This window comes from Cherax quadricarinatus, chromosome 42 (assembly GCF_038502225.1).
Source record: "Cherax quadricarinatus isolate ZL_2023a chromosome 42, ASM3850222v1, whole genome shotgun sequence".
NCBI classification, from domain to species: domain Eukaryota; kingdom Metazoa; phylum Arthropoda; class Malacostraca; order Decapoda; family Parastacidae; genus Cherax; species Cherax quadricarinatus.
In genome coordinates, this window is record NC_091333.1 from 5103758 (window position 1) to 5125628 (window position 21871).

Here is a 21871-nt window from a genome sequence, read left to right on the forward strand (position 1 = left end):
ACCTGCTTTGTATGGAGATGTTAATGTACAGCAGTATTCCAGCCTAGAGAGAACAAGTGATTTGAAAAGGATCATCATGGGCTTGGCATCTCTCGTTTTGAAAGTTCTCATTATCCATCCTATCATTTTCTTTGCACGTGCGATCGTGGCACTGTTGTGATCCTTGAAAGTAAGATCCTCAGACATTACTACTCCCAGGTCCCTTACATTATTTTTCCGCTCTATTGTATGGCCGAAGTAGTATACTCTGTTCTAGTTATTATCTCCTCCAGTTTTCCATAACGGAGTAGTTGGAATTTGTCCTCCTTACTGGGTAAACTTTCTCCGTTTGTATACTTTCTTACTGGGTAAACTTTCTCCGTGTGTATACTTTCTTTCTGTGTGTATACTTTCTCCGTGTGTATACTTTCTTTCTGTGTGTATACTTTCTCCGTGTGTATACTTTCTTTCTGTGTGTATACTTTCTCCGTGTGTATACTTTCTTTCTGTGTGTATACTTTCTCCGTGTGTATACTTTCTTTCTGTGTATACTTTCTCCGTGTATATGCTTTCTTTCTCTGTATACTTTCTCCGTGTGTATACTTTCTCTCTGTAAACTTTCTCCGTGTGTATACTTTCTCTGTGTAAACTTTCTCCGTGTGTATACTTTTTTCTGTCTGTATACTTTCTCCGTTATATACTTTCTTTCTCTGTAAACTTTCTCCGTGTGTGTACTTTCTCTGTGTATGATTTCTCCGTGTGTATACTTTCTCCGTGTGTATACTTTCTCCGTGCGTATACTTTCTCCGTGTGTATACTTTCTCCGTGTGTATACTTTCTCCGTGTGTATACTTTCTCCGTGTGTATACGTTCTCCGTGTGTATACGTTCTCCGTGTGTATACTTTTTCATGAAAGCCCTTCAAAGGGCTACGTGAGTCCAGCAGTAACAGCCTGGATGATCAGGCCCTAATCCACCGGGAAGCCTGGTCTTGGACCGGGCCGCGGGAGTGTTGTTCCCCGAAATGCCCTCCGGGTAGAGTCCAGGTTCCCCAACGTTGGCCGTAAGCGATATGGGTTGAGTGCTTCCCCAGCAGTATAATGGCAGTTACTCGGCTTTGCTTTATTTTCCGAGTTAATTTATAAGAATTTGTCTAAGAGGAGATAACATTTTTGTTGACATTCTAAAACCTACTAAAAAATACTTTCACAATTATTAGTTTCCATGGTTCGTACGTTAGACTGCGTGTAGCCAGCAGTAACAGCTTGGTTCATCTGGCCTTGATTCACAAGGAGGCTTAGTCTGGGACTGGACCACGGGGGCGTTGAACCCAGGAAACATGCTTTAATAATCCGTATTGCTATTATTAGTCGAAAGAGAGAACCTGTTCGTATTGCCTCTCTAAGAAGTTAAGTTTGGAGCATGGCTCAAGTATTAGCGCCTTCGACGTACAAGTGAAGGACTTGGTTCACGAAATCGTAATAACACGATTGCAAACACCCCATACCACGAGTGGAGTTTGAACCCGCGGTCAGAGAGTCTCAGAACTCCAGACCGTCGCGTTAGCCACTGGGCCAGCTAGCTTCAATAAGATTCATCCAACTGTAAAAACTTGCATTTCTGGTCACAATGGTGCCTATGCCTACCTTCCTGTGGTGTAGAAATATACCTAGTTGGATGAATCTTATTGAAGTTACCTGGCTCAGTGGCTAACGCGACGGTCCGGAGTTTTGAGACTCTCTGACCGCGGGTTCAAACCCCACCCGTGGTATGGTTTGAAGGACTTGGTTCCATATCTCGGTACAAGTGGAAACGTTACGCATGTTTCCCTACACTGCTGTTGTCCCCTGTTTTGGTAGTTAGTAGGTACATGGGTGTTAGCTATCTGTTGTGGGTCCCATCTTGGGGAAGAGGATAAGGAACATCCTGGTTAACCAAGCAGTCAACAGAAAAGCCTGGTCCCAGGTCGGGCTGCGACGGTAGAAAACCCCTTGAAACTGATCACAGGTATATCTCAGCCCCAATGGACATAAATAAGAATGAGTGGCTTTCGTGCATTAACCTGGGTTACCATCCGTGTTAATCAGAAAAAAAATCTACGCTTAGCGCGCTCATGATCGTTGAGTTCCATGTCATAGGAAAAGTCTTAATGCCGATGAAGGGCTCTTGATCCAAGAAACTGAAGCTACTTTCCCCTTCGTCGGATCGATCTTGACTTACTTCCCATTCCCCAGGCATTTTATGACCACTGGTCTGTGAGTTATGTACTTCTCCATGAATAATAATATAATAATCCAGGTTCTGGCTATAGATTATTATTATTATTACTCTAGTTTTGTTATATATTATATAACAATCCAGCCTCTTAATAGGCAGTAGTTGGGTTCTCATTCCTAGTCTCGTGGGCCCTTTTATTAAGGCTCTATTTCGAGTCAACCTTTATTAAGAACCCTCGAAGCCTGTCACAGGTACCATTTCTTCATCCAGGTCATTCCACTTTATGACTGCCTCTTTTTGTGAAGGATATGTGGGCCAGTGCGTTGTTAACAGACACAGCGAAGTTGAACAGGATTTTGACGGTATAGCCTTCGAAATCGGTTACAAATATGTTAGAGGTATATTTCTTTAACTTCCGTTTGTGCCCTGGTGTATCCGTTTATCTGCTTTCGAACAGTTATCTCTAACTGTTCTGGTAATAGGACAGCCCTTTTCACACGAATTGCCTTTCGTGCATTTTTCCGTACCTGAAATGTGATAATTTTTTATTAGTTATGCTCGTATGGGACGAGTTTTCCCTTTCAACCTTATCAGGTCATCTAAGTGTGCTCTTATCATGCGTGTCCTAGTCCGGTCCTCTAATCAATCTAATATATTCACGTTCGGTTCTTTTATTCCCTTTCTTAAAGTTAATTTCTTTAATCTTCAGGACTACTTTCGTTACATACCTCAGCACGTTCTTTGACTACCTGACAGAATTGATCATGTGTGGCGTCCATAAAGATTCTGCATGATTAACGATAGGCCTTACCTATGTCATTTTTTTTTATTTCCCCATTAATTTCATACCATTTGCGAAGACAAATAATTATTTATGAACACAAGATCATAAGATTAAAGGAACATTACAGTAGGCCTCTTGGCAGATGCTAGCCAGGTCTAACTCACACTCAGCTACACTCACTCATATACCCTTCCAAATTATGTTTTAAAGCTACGTAAATATGACATGATCTCTTCTGTCATGCAGTTCACATACACCGTACTTTTTTTTGAGCTGCCATTTTTTGTCTCCTTTCCACTAGATGTTCTTTGATCTATTGTAATGCGTTTCCTGCATTACAATAGATCAGAGAGAGAGAGAGAGAGAGAGAGAGAGAGAGAGAGAGAGAGAGAGAGAGAGAGAGAGAGAGAGAGAGAGAGAGAGAGAGAGAGAGAGAGAGAGAGAGAGAGAGAGAGAGAGAGAGAGAGAGAGAGAGAGAGAGAGAGAGAGAGAGAGAGAGAGAGAGAGAGAGAGCGAGCGCCAATTTGTGACTGCTGGGTCAAATTTCGGCTCCAGGGCCAGCTTATGAAATCTAGTTCCACCGCTTCCTTATCCAGTTCGTTCCTCTTTCAGACTTGATAAGTATTTCCTAACTATTATTGTGACTCATCTGTGTCTTTAACTTGCATCTTTTTCTATTCATCAAGATTATACAACCAGTCATCACTATACCCACTCCTGAAGACTCCCTACACACCCGGTCACCAGGGATGATATTGTGAAACAATGTTAGGATCTCATGTGGCAAAAGTGATAGCCTAAAGAAATTAGTGGTACCAGACACTTCGCTACATTACTCAGAGATAGACAGACAGACAGACAGACAGACAGACACACAGACAGACACACAGACAGACACACAGACACACAGACAGACATACAGACAGACACACACACACACAGACAGACACACAAACAGAAAGATAATGAAAATGAATTGTAATGTGATTGTTCATGGAGGCGTTATTGCCCTTATCACATAATTCCTAGTCAGCTAGGCTGAAGTGTTGTGAATGGCGTCGCTGGTAGGTTACTGTTGGATGTAGTCAGCAACTGGATGGGTGACCATGTCTACACAGCCTCACCTTTACCTAGACTCACAGAGGTATTATTATTATTATTATTATAATCAAAAAGAAGCGCTAAGCCACAAGGACTATACAGCCTCACAGAGGTAGCTCAGCCAGTCATGTGCCGGGCTCCGCCCCCCAACAAGGTATACCAATAAAGTCACCATATTTTTACTCGGGTGATTATTGGTGGGGCGGGAGCTCAAACAAGTCTATGGACTCGTCATGTATATTTAAGACTACATTTTCTTGCTCTCCTCGTAGCCTTTTCTCATTTTACTACATTAATTTATCCAATCAAAGATGATTATCCCCACCCCTCCCATTCATCAAGTGCTGTATGATCCCACGGGTTTAGTGCTTCCCCATGAGGATACCTAAAGGATGTTTTCTGTGGTTAACGCCACCGCAGCTCTGTCACAAACCAGGCCTCATGGTGGATCAAGAACTGATCAGCTGGGTTATTACTGCTGGTGGCAAGCAGTCTTAACGTACGAACCACAACCCAGCTAATCAGGAAGTGACTTCAAGAACGTATCAGTTCCCTCTTAAAGACAACTAGGGATCTGTTGGCAATTCCTCATGTATTAAGGAAGGCTGCTTAAAAGTCTTGGGCGATGAGGGCAAGTACTTTTCACTGTGGCAACCATTGACTTAACTTTTTACTACTACTCTTTTCCTTTCTGTTTGTCAGAAAGTTAAAAATCCATCTGCTCACTTTTTTTTCAGTTATTCCTTTTGCATGCATTTTCTATGCTATTACACCATGAACGCACTTGTCGAAGGCTTTTGAAAAGCCTGTGTATACTCCAACTGCATTTTGTTTGTCTTCCAGAATTTCCAAGACCGTGTAATGGTCCAGTGGTTGCAAGAGGCAGGAACGACCTGCTCTAAACCCATGCTGCCCTGGGTCGTGCAGTTGTGAATCTATGGAGTTTTAAGGGTTTTAAACCCTCTCAATGATTTTTATACTTTGGGACGTCAGTGTCTTACTGAAGGTGTTGAGTCCTCTTAGCCTGAATGTATCTAAAGCAGAGATATGAGAGTGGGGTCTTATAACACTGTATCTGGAAGAGGGGCAGCAGTTGGAGACGGTATCACAAGTGGACAGACACACTAGTGGAAGTAGTAGGTCATGCCAATAATTTGGGACAACAATCAGCAATAGAGTTGAAGATATCCTCTCTGTCAAAATTCCGTGGTGTTACCGTGTCAGACAAGAATCGTATATTATTTGTAATGGTATTGTATAATTATATAATGGTATTATTTAATTATATAATTATATCGTATAAAATCACTGTTGTTATACCTTGTATCTCGATCGCTAGCGCACTCAGCTCACACACTGAGGTCCGAGGATCGATCCCCGGTACAGCTGAAAACATTAGGACGTATTTCCTAAGGAACCTGCTCTCCATGTTCACCTATCAGTAAAATAGGTACCTGGGTGTTAGTCGACTGGTGTGGGTCGCATCCTGGGACAAAATTGACCTAATTTGTGGGAAATACTCTGCATAACAAGGGGCTTTCTATATGGTAGTATGTCGTTGATGTCAGCTAGGCCTGTATACTTTGTACTTGTAGAAATAAAGATATTATAATCTTGTATTAGATTTTTTTTTTTTCAACAAGTCGGCCGTCTCCCACCGAGGCAGGGTTACCCAAAAAAGAAAGAAAATCCCCAAAAAGAAAATACTTTCATCATCATTCAACACTTTCACCACACTCGCACATTATCATTATTAGATGATTTGATATAATCATTGCATTATCCAGCTTACAATCCGTAGTTACTTCTATGAATAAACTCAGTATTATATAGGTATTTTCTCCTCTATGCACAGAGAAAAATACGTGAATAAAATCTCGAGATGTTAGCTTGGTGTGGAAATAATAAACGTTGGTGTGAGTTTTCACACTAAATCACCAACATGTAATCAGTAGACTTTTAATATGATAAACTATGTTATGCACTCACTGCAAGGTGTATATTTCTCAGTATATACAGAGTTTATTTTAATGTCTATTTCAAGTATTAGAACATTCTTGAGGTTAGTCTTTTAATACACCAGTCATCCTCCATCGAGGTAGGTGGTCCGAAAAAGAAGAAATACACACACCATCACTCTTTCAATCACTTTCTTGCCAGAAGCGTGCTGACTTCCCAGTTCAGATGGCCTTCTGGAATGTTTGCCGCCCCCTCCATCAGAGTACAGGCACTGTACTTAACCACATCCAGGACTCAAATCTGGTTTCCTTTGAGTCCTTTCATAAAGGTTACCTTGTTCACACACTAACTGCAAGCCGTCATAAAACCCACTTGCATCCATTCCTGTCTAACATGCTCACACAAGTCTGCTGGATGTTCAGGCCCCTAGCACACAAAACAGCATTTTTCTCCTGCCCTTCAACTATTCCTGGGACGACCCATAACCCCCCCCCCCCCACGTCTCCACCCTGGATTTATGCACCCTCCTAGTCTTCCTATATTTCTGTATCTTCCCAAAATATCCAAACCACCTTGATAACTCTTCCTCAGTCCACTGAATAATACTTTCTGATAACTCCCACACTTCTAATCTCCAAGCCCCAAATTATCTGCATAATATTAACACCACACATTACCCTTTACCACTACATCACTGCTCTCAGCCTCCTCCTTGCCGCAATGTTTAAAACCTATGCCTCACACCCTTTTAATCGTTGGTACCGATATACTCTGGTACATTCCTCCTTTTGCCTATATGGATCACGTTCTTTATCTCCACAAATGGCTCAGTGCACCACTCGCCTTTTTCCCCTTGTCAGTTCTATGGTTCACCTCATCTTTCATAATACAGTCTGCTGACAAGTGTACTCCCATATATCTAAACACATTTATTTCCTCTGTACCCCCTTCCCCCAATCTGGTCAATCTCTTTCAGTGCCTATTTTTTTTTTATTATTGTAAATCTCATTACCTTGCTGTTTCTTACGTTCATTTTTAATTTCTTTCTTTTTCATAACTTTTACATAACCTTTCAGATTCGTGAACAATCTTTGCAACCTCTCTTTACACTCCCTAAAAAGAACCATGTCATGGGCAAACAGCAACTGTAACAGCTCCCACTTTCTATCAGATTAGTTATCCTTTAATCCCACACCTCGCCGCACCACCCTTGAGGTTGATGTACTATTAAAGTAAGACTTCAGTGACTCACACGTTATGTTCATAAATTTCTGCGTAAAGTATAATGCAGATAAATAAAGCCGGGCTAAGGTTTAAAATATCACTACCATTAATAAATAGATTTGATTTTTGATAACTAATAAGAAATCTAATTCTGCACTTTCTGTTCACAGCAATATGCTTGCGGGACTGCGGCATTGGAGGGCGGTGTGTGCGGCCCAACTTATGTATGTGTTTGGGCGGCTTAATATTATCATCCTGTGGTAGCACTGGAAGAAATGGCTTTGGAAGAAATGGTGTTACAGGAAGAAATGGCATCAACGGGGGAGGTACTGTTGATGGAGTTAGCATCGGCGTAAATGGCGGCAGAGTTGACATCGTCAATGGTGGTACAAGCAGAGGCATAAATGGCGGCAGAGTTGACATCGTAAATGGTGGCGATAGGATTGGCATCGGTGAAAATGGCATCTTCAGAGGTAATGGCAGAGGCGAAAATGGCATCGATGTAAGTGCCATCAACGGAGTTACGGAAGGTGAGAGAAACGGCGTGAGTGGTATCGGCAATGGTGGTGTTGACGTAATTACTGGGAATGGAAGAACCATTAATGGAGCTACATTTAATGGAGGTGTACATGTTAACGGTAGAGAAGTAACAGAAGTTGATAGATACAACGGTGGTAAGTATATTTATTCTTATACCATTTACAATTTGAAATTAATAAATAAATAATACAATTGTAGGTGAGTGAGAATATATGAATATCCATGAATCATGTATAATCAGTGAATACTGTATGTTGTAATGTGGTACGACATTTGATATTTAAGAAATTACGCATTGCATAAACTTATTATTTATATTTTACAGACTAATTTTCATTACAGGCGGTGTAGTTAATGGAGGTAGTCGCAGACCAGGTGAGTTCTCCTAATGATTACACTATCTGTTTACCGTTTTGTACCTGCAGGAGCAGAGCTATTCTTTGTTGTAGCCATCTCTGTCCTCGCCACTTCATATTCTTAATAATTTCATATCAGTAGCACACTTAAACAGAATCTGATCCCTTTAACAGATACTTATAATCTGATCCCTTTAACAGGTCATATGTTTATATCAGAAACATTCATGGCTTTAGTACTGATCTTTAGGGAGCCCCACCTGTTATCCTTCACCTCATTCCAACACCACCTCCATCTTTTTTGTCATTCATTTACTCTACTTCATTATTCTAAGGAGTACTTTCCCTTTTTCACCCCTACTTTCTTTTCTAGTTTGAAGAACAGTTTCTGATGTGCCATGGCAAATAATTTTTTGTAGTCAAGGAAGATGCATTCCACCCATCCTTGTCTCTTGCTCTCTCTCTGTAAATTCCTGTTGTAGAACTCCAGGTTTTTTTCCCCTGAATCTGTGTTGTGAAACTTGCCCTCACCAGGAGCTTCACTATCAATGGCACTTCTGGCTTTTGGTGCCCTAGACATAAAAAATGCCCCCCTTTTTACCAAAATTTAAGCTAAAGAAGGTCTAATGACTCTCACGTGGGATATTTTGTACTAAAATGGAAGCACTAGTGCTTCTTTAAGAAAATAAAAAAATGAGTGTGCTATGTTGCCCCTCACCACCAGTTGGTGGCTCCTGTACTGCAGCTACTCCTATAAGGAGTGTTTACGTGTTTGTGTACTCACTTAGGTGTGGTTGCAAAGGTCAAGTCTCAGCTCCTGTCTCTGCCTCTTTGCTGGTGTGTACTAGGTTCACACTCTCCAGGCTTCGAGAGCCTTATCATAACTCTTCTTAAAACTGTGTTTTGATCGTGCGTCTGCCACTTCATTCTCTAAGTCATTCCACTTTCTAACTATTCAAAGGCTGAAGAAATACTTCCTAGAGTCCCTGTGACCCATCTGTGCCTTCGTGTTCCTGCTTCCCATCTCTCAAACAATCTATCCCTATTCACCCTGTCAATTTCTATCAGTATTTTGTGCGTTATCATATCCCTGGTCCTGTCCTCCAGCAACATAAGGTTAATCTCTCCGTTAATCTCTCCTCATAAGACATACTCCTTAGCTCCAGGACTAATCTCATTGCAAGCCTCTGCCTTTTTGCCAATTCCTTGATATGCTTGACTAGATTTGGGTTCCACACTGGTGCTGCATACTCCAATATAGGCCTGACGTGCACTGTATACAGTGTTGTGAATGACTCCTTACTTGGATGTCTAACAACTAGTCTTTGATTTGCCAGACTTTCATTTGATGCAGCAGTTATTTGATTGATGTGTGCCTCAGATGATGTGCTTAGTACAGTACTCATCTGCAATCTTCATTACACTTGCTAGGGTTAAACTCCAGTAGCCATATGCCAGACCAGACCTGCAGCTTGTCCATATCCATTTGTAACCTTTACTGGTTTTCGTCTGCTTATACTCTCCTCATAATTTCGCATAATCTGCAAACATGGATTCCTGTGATTCTTTCCATTGCATCATGTTATTCACGCATACAAGAACTAGTACTGATCCTTGTGGAACCCTACTCGTCACATGCACTCATTCCGACACCTCTTCAAGCACAATCACTTGTTTTTTCATTCCTTTTGGGTATGCCTTGATCCATTGTATGTTTCTTCTGCTGTACTGTGTCAAAAGCCTTCTTACAGTCCAAGAAGATATAATCTACCCAATCCTCTCTCTTTCCTTCCTTACCTCTGTTACCTTGTCGTAGAACTCCAGTAGGTTTGTGAGGCAGGATTTACCATCTTGAAAACTGTACTAGTAGTCATGTATCAACTCTCACTCCTTTCTGAGTGCTCCACCACTCTTCTGATAATCTTATCCATAATCTTATATACTATGCATGTCAGTAGCACTGGTCTGTAATTTAATTCTGTCTTCTTTCTTAAAAACTGGGACTACATTTACAGTGTTCCACACCTCCGGCAGTTGCCCTGTGTCGATAAACTTGTTGAAGGTTGTTGTTAGTGGCACACACAATATCTCCGTGTACTTACCTATTTGTGGTTACAGGGGTCGATTCATAGCTCCTGGCCCCACCTCTTCACTGGTCGCTACTAGGTCCTCTCTCTCCTACTCCATGAATATCAAATCGTCTTAAAACTATGTATAACTTTGTAACTAGTTCAGCTATCATTATGTACCTCTGTAATGTTGAGGTACACTCCCTGGACCCATTATGTACCTCTGTAATGTTGAGGTACACTCCCTGGACCCATTATGTACCTTTGTAATGTTGAGGTACAGTCCCTGGACCCATTATGTACCTCTGTAATGTTGAGGTACAGTCCCTGGACCCATTATGTACCTTTGTAATGTTGAGGTACAGTCCCTGGACCCATTATGTACCTCTGTAATGTTGAGGTACAGTCCCTGGACCCATTATGTACCTCTGTAATGTTGAGATACAGTCCCTGGACCCATTATGTACCTTTGTAATGTTGAGGTACAGTCCCTGGACCCATTATGTACCTCTGTAATGTTGAGGTACAGTCCCTGGACCCATTATGCACCTCTGTAATGTTGAGGTACAGTCCCTGGACCCATTATGTACCTCTGTAATGTTGAGGTACAGTCCATGGACCCATTATGTACCTCTGTAATGTTGAGGTACAGTCCCTGGACCCATTATGTACCTCTGTAATGTTGAGACAAAGTCCCTGGACCCATTATGTACCTCTGTAACGTTGAGGTACAGTCCCTGGACCCATTATGTACCTCTGTAATGTTGAGGTACAGTTCCTGGACCCATTATGTACCTCTGTAATGTTGAGGTACAGTCCCTGGACCCATTATGTACCTCTGTAATGTTGAGGTACAGTCCCTGAACCCATTATGCACCTCTGTAATATTGAGGTACAGTACCTGGACCCAATATGTACCTCTGTAATGTTGAGGTACAGTCCCTGGACCCATTATGTACCTCTGTAATGTTGAGGTACAGTCCCTGGACCCATTATGTACCTGCAATATTGAGGTACAGTCCCTGGACCCATTATGTACCTCTAATGTTGAGGTACAGTCCCTGGACCCATTATGTACCTGTAATATTGAGGTACAGTTCCTGGACCCATTATGTACCTCTGTAATGTTGAGGTACAGTCCCTGGACCCATTATGTACCTCTGTAATGTTGAGGTACAGTCCCTGGACCCATTATGTACCTCTAATGTTGAGGTACAGTCCCTGGACCCATTATGTACCTCTGTAATGTTGAGGTACAGTCCCTGGACCCATTATGTACCTCTGTAATCTTTTAACTACCGCCCACAGGATGGGTATGGGGGGTCCATAATAAAAATATTAAACTAACCTAACTACGTCACTTGCCAGACTGTTCCACTTCCTGACAACTCTGTAGCTGAAGAAATACTTCTAACATCCCTCTGACTCATCTCAGTCTTCAACTTGTGTGCGTGTGTGTGCTCACCTATTTGTGGTTGCAGGGGTCGAGTCATAACTCCTGGCCCTGCCTCTTCACTGATTGCTACTGGGTCCTCTCTCTCCCTGCTGCATTAGCTTTATCATACCTCATCTTAAAACTATGTATGGTACCTGCCTCCACTAAGTCACTTTCTAGGCTATTCCACTGCCTGACAACTCTATGACTGAAGAAATACTTCGTGTGTGTGTGTGTGTGTGTACTCACCTAGTTGAGGTTGCAGGGGTCGAGTCCAAGCTCCTGGCCCCGCCTCTTCACTGGTCGCTACTAGGTCACTCTCCCTGAGCCGTGAGCTTTATCATACCTCTGCTTAAAACTATGTATGGATCCTGCCTCCACTACATCGCTTCCCAAACTATTCCACTTCCTGACTACTCTGTGGCTGAAGAAATACTTCCTAACATCCCTGTGATTCATCTGTGTCTTCAACTTCCAACTGTGTCCCCTTGTTGCTGTGTCCCATCTCTGGAACATCCTGTCTTTGTCCACCTTGTCAATTCCTCTCAGTATTTGGTATGTCGTTATCATGTCCCCCCTATCTCTCCTGTCCTCCAGTGTCGTCAGGTTGATTTCCCTTAACCTGTGTGTGTGTGTGTGTGTGTGTGTGTGTGTGTGTGTGTGTGTGTGTGTGTGTGTGTGTGTGTGTGTGTGTGTGTGTGTGTGTGTGTGTGTGTGTGTGTATGTGTGTGTGTACTCACCTAGTTGTACTCACCTAGTTGAGGTTGCGGGGGTCGAGTCCGAGCTCCTGGCCCCGCCTCTTCACTGATCGTTACTAGGTCACTCTCCCTGAGCCGTGAGCTTTATCATACCTCTGCTTAAAGCTATGTATGGATCCTGCCTCCACTACATCGCTTCCCAAACTATTCCACTTACTGACTACTCTGTGGCTGAAGAAATACTTCCTAACATCCCTGTGATTCATCTGTGTCTTCAGCTTCCAACTGTGTCCCCTTGTTACTGTGTCCAATCTCTGGAACATCCTGTCTTTGTCCACCTTGTCAATTCCTCTCAGTATTTTGTATGTCGTTATCATGTCCCCCCTATCTCTCCTGTCCTTCAGTGTCGTCAGGTTGATTTCCCTTAACCTCTCCTCGTAGGACATACCTCTTAGCTCTGGGACTAGTCTTGTTGCAAACCTTTGCACTTTCTCTAGTTTCTTCACGTGCTTGACTAGGTGTGGGTTCCAAACTGGTGCCCCATACTCCAATATGGGCCTAACGTACACGGTGTACAGGGTCCTGAATGATTCCTTATTAATATGTCGGAATGCTGTTCTGAGGTTTGCTAGGCGCCCATATGCTGCAGCAGTTATTTGGTTGATGTGCGCTTCAGGAGATGTGCCTGGTGTTATACTCACCCCAAGATCTTTTTCCTTGAGTGAGGTTTGTGTGTGTGTGTGTGTGTGTGTGTGTGTGTGTGTGTGTGTGTGTGTGTGTGTGTGTGTGTGTGTGTGTGTGTGTGTGTGTGTGTGTGTGTGTGTGTGTGTGTGTGTGTGTGTGTGTGTGTGTGTGTGTGTGTGTGTACTCACCTAATTGAGGTTGCAGGGGTCGAGACTCAGCTCCTGGCCCCGCCTCTTCACTGATCGCTACTAGGTCCTCTCCCTCTCTGCTTCCTGAGCTTTGTCATACCTCTTCTTAAAACTATGTATAGTTCCTGCCTCCACTACTTCACTTGCTAGGCTATTCCACTTCCTGACGATTCTATGGCTGAAGAAATACTTCCTAACGTCCCTGTGACTCGTCTGAGTCTTCAGCTTCCAGTTGTGACCCGTTGTTTCTGTGTCCCCTCTCTGGAACATCCTATCTCTGTCCACCTTGTCTATTCCCTGCAGTATCTTGTATGTCGTTATCAAGTCTCCCCTAACCCTTCTGTCCTCCAGTGTCGTCAGTCCGATTTCCCTCAACCTTTCCTCGTACGACATTCAGCTGAGCTCTGGGACTAGCCTTGTTGCAAACCTTTGTACTTTCTCTAACTTCTTCACGTGCTTGACCAGGTGTGGGTTCCAGACTGGTGCTGCATACTCCAGTATGGGCCTAACATACACAGTGTACAGTTTCTTGAACGATTCCTTATTAAGGTATCGGAACGCTATTCTCAGGTTTGCCAGGCGCCCGTATGATGCAGCAGTTATTTGGTTGATGTGAGCCTCCGGTGACGTTCTCGGTGTTATGGTCACCCCAAGGTCTTTCTCCCTGAGTGAGGTCTGTAGTCTTTGTCCACCTAGCCTATACTCTGTCTGCGGTCTTCTTTGCCCCTCCCCAATCTTCATGACTTTGCATTTGGCAGGGTTGAATTCGAGAAGCCAGTTTCTGGACCACATGTCCAGCCTGTCCAGGTCTCTTTGCAGTCCTGCCTCATCCTCATCCGATTTAATTCTTCTCATCAGCTTCACATCATTTGCGAATAGGGACACTTCAGAGTCTGTTCCTTCCATCATGTCGTTCGCATATATCAGAAATAGCACTGGTCCTAGAACTGACCCCTGTGAGACCCCGCTCGTCACAGGCGCCCACTGTGATACCTCTTCACGTACCATGACTCGTTGTTGCCTCCCTGTCAGGTATTCCCTGATCCATTGCAGTGCCCTCCCTGTTATATGCGCCTGATCCTCCAGCTTCTGCACTAATCTCTTGTTGGGAACTGTGTCAAAGGCCTTCCTGCAGTCTAGGAAAACGCAATAAACCCACCCCTCTCTCTCGTCTTACTTCTGTTACCTTGTCATAAAACTCCAGGAGGTTTGTGACACAGGATTTGCCTTCCATGAACCCATGTTGGTTTTCATTTATAATCTTGTTCCGTTCCAGGTGTTCCACCACTCTCCTCCTGATTGTGTGTGTGTGCGTGTGTGTGTGTGTGTGTGTGTGTGTGTGTGTGTGTGTGTGTGTGTGTGTGTGTGTGCGTGCGTGCGTGCGTGCGTGCGTGCGTGCGTGCGTGTGTGTGTGTGTGTGTGTGTGTGTGTGTGTGTGTGTGTGTGTGTGTGTGTGTGTGTGTGTACACTCACCTAGTTGAGGTTGCAGGGGTCGAGTCCAAGCTCCTGGCCCTGCCTCTTCACTGGTCGCTACTAGGTCACTCTCCCTGAGCCGTGAGCTTTATCATACCTCTGCTTAAAGCTATGTATGGATCCCACCTCCACTACATCGCTTCCCAAGCTATTCCACTTCCTGACTACTATGTGTGTGTGTGTGCATGTGTGTGTGTGTGTGCTCACCTCACCTAGTTCACCTAGTTGAGGTTGCAGGGGTCGAGTCCAAGCTCCTGGCCCCGCCTCTTCACTGGTCGCTACTAGGTCACTCTCCCTGAACCATGAGCTTTATCGTACCTCTGCTTAAAGCTATGTATGGATCCTGCCTCCACTACATCGCTTCCCAAACTATTCCACTTCCTGACTACTCTGTGGCTGAAGAAATACTTCCTAACATCCCTTTGATTCATCTGTGTCTTCAGCTTCCAACTGTGTCCCCGTGTTGCTGTGTCCAGTCTCTGGAACATCCTGTCTTTGTCCACCTTGTCAATTCCTCTCAGTATTTTGTAAGTCGTTATCATGTCCCCCCTATCTCTCCTGTCCTCCAGTGTCTTCAGGTTGATTTCCCTTAACCTCTCCTCATAGGACATATCTCTTAACTCTGGGACCAGTCTTGTTGCAAACCTTTGCACTTTCTCTAGTTTCTTTACATGCTTGGCTAGGTGTGGGTTCCAAACTGGTGCCGCATACTCCAATATGGGCCTAACGTACACGGTGTACAGGGTCCTGAACGATTCCTTATTAAGATGTCGGAATGCTGTTCTGAGGTTTGCCAGGCGCCCATATGCTGCAGTAGTTATTTGGTTGATGTGCGCTTCAGGAGATGTGCCTGGTGTTATACTCACCCCAAGATCTTTTTCCTTGAGTGAGGTTTGTAGTCCCTGGCCCCCTAGACTGTACTCCGTCTGCGGTCTTCTTTGCCCTTCCCCAATCCTCATGACTTTGCACTTGGTGGGATTGAACTCCAGGAGCCAGTTGCTGGACCAGGTCTGCAGCCTATCCAGATCCCTTTGTAGTTCTGCCTGGTCTTCGATCGACTGAACTCTTCTTATCAACTTCACATCATCTGCAAACAGGGACACCTCGGAGTTTATTCCTTCCGTCATGTCGTTCACAAATACCAGAAACAGCACTGGTCCTAGGACTGACCCCTGTGGGACCCTGCTGGTCACAGGTGTCCACTCTGACACCTCGCCACGTACCATTACTCGCTGCTGTCTTCCTGACAAGTATTCCCTGATCCATTGCAGTGCCTTCCCTGTTATCCCTGCTTGGTCCTCCAGTTTTTGCACTAATCTCTTGTGTGGTACTGTGTCAAACGCCTTCTTGCAGTCCAAGAAAATGCAATCCACCCACCCCTCTCTCTCTTGTCTTACTGCTGTCACCATGTCATAGAACTCCAGTAGGTTTGTGACACAGGATTTCCCGTCTCTGAAACCATGTTGTCTGCTGGTGATGAGATCATTCCTTTCTAGATGTTCCACCATTCTTCTCCTGATAATCTTTTCCATGATTTTGCATGCTATACATGTCAGTGACACTGGTCTGTAGTTTAGTGCTTCATGTCTGTCTCCTTTTTTAAAGATTGGGACCACATTTGCTGTCTTCCATGCCTCAGGCAATCTCCCTGTTTCGATAGATGTATTGAATATTGTTGTTAGGGGTACACATAGTGCCTCTGCTCCCTCTCTCAGGACCCATGGAGAGATGTTATCTGGCCCCATTGCCTTTGAGGTATCTAGCTCACTCAGAAGCCTCTTCACTTCTTCCTCGGTTGAACCATGGGCTCATCCTGGCTTTTTCATTATTCCTGTTACCCTTGGGTATAAACCTCTCCTCAGCCTCCTTGTTACTGTGTCCAATCTCTGGAACATCCTGTCTTTGTCCACCTTGTCAATTCCTCTCAGTATTTTGTATGTCGTTATCATGTCCCCCCTATCTCTCCTGTCCTTCAGTGTCGTCAGGTTGATTTCCCTTAACCTCTCCTCGTAGGACATACCTCTTAGCTCTGGGACTAGTCTTGTTGCAAACCTTTGCACTTTCTCTAGTTTCTTCACGTGCTTGACTAGGTGTGGGTTCCAAACTGGTGCCCCATACTCCAATATGGGCCTAACGTACACGGTGTACAGGGTCCTGAACGATTCCTTATTAAGATGTCAGAATGCTGTTCTGAGGTTTGCTAGGTGCCCATATGCTGCAGCCGTTATTTGGTTGATGTGTGCTTCAGGAGATGTGCCTGGTGATATACTCACCCCAAGATCTTTTTCCTTGAGTGAGGTTTGTAGTTGCTGGCCCCCTAGACTGTACTCCGTCTGCGGTCTTCTTTGCCCTTCCCTAATCTTCATGACTTTGCACTTGGTGGGATTGACCTCCAGGAGCCAATTGCTGGACCAGGTCTGCAGCTTGTCCAGATCCCTTTGTAGTTCTGCCTGGTCTTCGATCGAGTGAATTCTTCTCATCAGCTTCACGTCATCTGCAAACAGGGATACCTCAGAGTCTATTCCTTCCATCATGTCGTTCACGAATACCAGAAACAGCACTGGTCCTAGGACTGACCCCTGTGGGACCCCGCTGGCCACAGGTGCCCACTCTGACACCTCGACACATACCATGACTCGCTGCTGTCTTCCTGACAAGTATTCCCTGATCCATTGTAGTGCCTTCTCTGTTATCCCTGCTTGGTCCTCCAGTTATTTCACCAATCTCTTGTGTGGAACTGTGTCAAACGCCTTCTTGCAGTCCAAGAATATGCAATCCACCCACTCCTCTCTCTCTTATCTTACTGCTGTCACCATGTCATTGCACTCCAGTAGGTTTGTGACACAGGATTTCCTGTCCCTGAAACCATGTTGGCTGCTGTTGATGAGATCATTCCTTTCTAGGTGTTCCACCGCTCTTCTCCTGATAATCTTCTCCATGATTTTGCATACTATACATGTCAGTGACACTGGTCTGTAGTTTAGTGCTTCATGTCTGTCTCCTTTTTTAAAGATTGGGACTACATTTGCTGTCTTCCATGCCTCAGGCAACCACCCTGTTTCGATAGATGTATTGAATATTGATGTTAGGGGTACACATAGCACCTCTGCTCCCTCTCTCAGGACCCATGGGGAGATGTTATCTGGCCCCATTGCCTTTGAGGTATCTAGCTCAGAAGCCTCTTCGCTTCTTCCTCGGTTGTGTGCACTGTGTCCAGCACTTGGTGGTGTGGCCCACCTCTCTGTCTTTCTGGAGCCCCTTCTGTCTCCTCTGTGAACACTTCTTTGAATCTCTTGTTGAGTTCCTCACATACTTCACGGTCATTTCTTGTTGTCTCTCCTCCTTCCTTAGCATGATTACCTGGTCGTTTTCATATTGTCTTTGGGCCTCCCTTCATATCTGTGCATATTCGTTTCTGGTTCTGTGACTGCTCTCCTTATTCTCCTGGGTCCTTTGCCTTCTATATTTCTTCCATTCCTTAGCACACTTGGTTTTTGCCTCCCTGCACTTTTGGGTGAACCATGGGCTCATCCTGGCTTTTTCATTATTCCTGTTACCCTTGGGTACAAACCTCTCCTCAGCCTCCTTGCACATTGTTGCTACATATTCCATCATCTCATTAACTGGCTTCCCTGCCAGTTCTCTGTCCCACTGAACCCCGTTCAGGAAGTTCCTCATTCCCGTGTAGTCCCGTTTCTTGTAGTTTGGCTTCATTCGTCCTGACCTTCCTGTTTCTCCCTCCACTTGTAGCTCTACTGTGTATTCGAAGCTGAAAACCACATGATCACTGGTCCCAAGGGATCTTTCATATGTGATGTCCTCGATATCTGCACTACTCAAGGTGAATACTAAGTCCAGTCTTACTGGTTCATCCTCTCCTCTCTCTCTTGTAGTGTCTCGTACGTGTTGGTACATGAAGTTTTCCCGTACCACCTCCATCATCTTAGCCCTCCATGTATCTTGGCCCCCATGTGACTCCAAGTTCTCCCTATCGATCTCCTTGTGGTTAAAGTCACCCATGATCAGGAGCTTTGCCCTGCATGCATGAGCTCTTCTGGCCACTGCAGCCAGTGTGTCAACCATTGCTCTATTGCTCTCTTCGTACTCTTGCCTTGGCCTCCTGCTGTTCTGTGGTGGGTTATACATCACTGCTATTACCACCTTGGGACCTCCAGAGTGAAGCGTTCCTGCTATGCATTCACTTTCTTCTCCGCTGTCTCCTCTCTCCAACTCATCAAAATTCCATCGGTTTTTGATCAGCAATGCCACTCCTCCACCCCCCTGTTCCCTCTGTCTTTCCTCAGGATCTGGTATCCCATTGGAAAGATGGCATCTGTTATCATACCTGTAAGCTTGGTTTCTGTGATCGATCGCTATGATATCTGGTGATGCCTCTTTGACTCTTTTGTGCCATTCCCACTTATTTGTTATTCCATCAGCGTTTGTGTACCATACCTTCAGTTTCCTTTCCAACACTGTGGTTTGGGGGGCCTGTGAGGGTGGGAGACCTGGTAGCATACTGTGGGATTCTATAGCTCGGTGTTGGGTGGAAGCTGTGGGTATGGATTGTAGTGTGTGTTGGGATGGTGTGATAGGTTGTGGGGTTCTGAGGATAGTTGTGTGTGTGCTTGCCCTTGCTGCTCTGTTCTGCTCTGACTGACCTCTGCTGGTTCCATCCTTGTCTCCTTTCCTAGCTCCTTTCGTTTTTTGTCCTCTCCCTCAGCTGCTGTCGTTCTGTTTGTGTTCTGTCTCTGTCTAGGAACACCCTCTTGTACTCTTCCGAGTATTTCAACCGTGGTTTCTCTTGGAGGATCCTGTTCCGCACTGTTTCCGTCCTGAGAATCAGCTTGATCGGTGGGTTTCTCCCCTTTGAGTACCCCTCTATTCTCTGAAAATTTACAATCTCGTCCATCTCTTCTTCACCTATTTCCGTGATGATTTTCTCAATCTCCTGTGTGTGTGTGTGTGTGTGTGTGTGTGTGTGTGTGTGTGTGTGTGTGTGTGTGTGTGTGTGTGTGTGTGTGTGTGTGTGTTTGCGTGCGTGCATTCGTGCGTGTGTTTGTGTATGTGTACTCACCTAATTGTGGTTGCAGGGGTCGAGACTCGGCTCCTGGTCCCACCTCTTCACTGACCGATTCTGGGTCCTCCCTCTCCCTGCTCCATGAACTTTATCATACCTCGTCTTAAAACTATGTATGGTTCCTGCCTCCACTACATCACTTGCCAAACTATTCCACTTCCTAACAACTCTGTGGCTGAAGAAATACTTCCTAACATCCCTTTGGCTCATCTGAGTCTTCACCTTTCATTTGTGACCCCTTGTTTCTGCGTCACATCTCTGGAACATCCTGTCTCTTTCCACCACAGTATTTTGTATGTCTTCATCATGTCACCCCTTACCCTCCTGTCCTTCAGTGCCGTCAGACCGATTTCCATTAACCTTTCTTCGTAGGACATTTCCCTTAGCTGTGTGTGTGTGTGTACTCACCTAGTTGTTGTACTCACCTAGTTGAGGTTACAGGGGCCGAGTCCAAGCTTCTGGCCCCGCCTCTTCACTGTGTGTGTGTGTGTGTGTGTGTGTGTGTGTGTGTGTGTGTGTGTGTGTGTGTGTGTGTGTGTGTGTGTGTGTGTGTGTGTGTGTATGTGTGTGTGCGTGCATGTGTATTTGCATGCTTGTGTTTGTTTCTTTGTTATAATAAATATTTCAAGGTAAGAATTGCTGAATTGTCATAAAGCTGTTAATGTTTCTTGCAGAACTGGGTTGCCAGACAACATGTCTCAATGGTGGGACATGTCAGGGAAGCCGGTGCCAATGCAGGGCAGGATTTTCCGGGGATCACTGTGCTGAACGTAAGCAGTATTTCACCACATTAATGTCTGTTTAGATTTAATTTATTTTTTGATTTAAGAAAGATCAAGCGCCAGAATTATTAAAGTTGTGTGAAAAATTACCTACATGAGGTTTGTAGGGTATTACCTGAATTATTACATGTAAGTAATTTGGGTGAGGTAAGTGGGACTTAGTCACAGTATGTCATAGGACTGTCACTCCTTCGATGCCCACTCCATCACTCACAAAAAGGCTTGGCCTGACATTAAATTAATAATTACAATAAACATTAATACCAATAATGGTAAATTAAAAAATAGTGTGAACTGTATATAATTTGGCTTGCTGGATACACGGAATATGATTCTTGTACAATACATATAATACAATAGTGTTATGGAAATTTTTTTTAGGGTGTTACCTGTATGTACCTCAACATTATATACATACAAGTAATCTTATTGGGAGACAACACTACATTGTTTACCATAGTCACCCCATGTAGACATGTGAGAAAACTTCATCACCCCTGGTCACTGCAGGTGGGCCTTCGACCTCACAATCTTATCCATATCTATCCGAGACCAGTATAGATTGGATAGCACCCACAAGTACGGCGCTACTAATTAATTGTGGACTGTATAGATTATATTAGTTTAACTGAATGAAGGGGGAGGGGTAGGTTACACATGGCTATATCCATCAAGGAAAAACACTTGTACATAATCTCACCACTTACCAGATATTCTCTGGTGGTCACTTGATGTAGCTAGATCACCCATAACCTATCCATTTACAACATACCTAACTGGCCAGTATCAGTCTGCTATAACTAGAAAGGTTACTTAACTGTGGGTGATTGATGCTCCTTATTTCCTCCTTTCACCATCTCATTTCGATGTCCTGCTACACCAACACGGTTCTTATTCCAGCAGGACGAAGTATCCGTTGGTTTGTCCCGGTTTAGAAGTCGTGACTCCATAAAAACTTCACTGTCCTCGGGACGGGAACAACGAGGTCTAACGTGTTCACTCGGAGCAAGGCGACTTATTTCACTTCACGCATTCTCTTAACTTAGTGTTATTATCACTGATTACATTACAATTCACAAGACGATTTAATGTCTCATAATTATTATACACATTAGAGGTCACTCCATTAAGATCTGAGACCGATGAGTGAGGATTAGATCACGGGTATTTTCCCCAGGACACTCCATGGTGACACGCCAGTCACCACCGGTCCCACCATTATTCACTAATTTTACCACTTTATTACGGTGGTCCCGTAAATCACGTTCCCTCACTCTTCATCAGGAACAGTTACGACACTTCC

General features: G+C 44.3%; 1 protein-coding gene across 1 annotated transcript in view; it reads left to right on the plus strand.

Annotated features, from left to right (window-relative positions):
- LOC128695690 (fibrillin-2) overlaps nt 1–21871 on the plus strand; it is a gene marked incomplete in the record, with an annotated part of 295003 nt that overhangs the window by 97199 nt on the left and 175933 nt on the right. Inside the window, 3 exon segments of the mRNA XM_070093229.1 lie at nt 7434–7937; nt 8146–8178; nt 20461–20556. Coding sequence (XP_069949330.1) covers nt 7434–7937; nt 8146–8178; nt 20461–20556 — 633 coding nt within the window.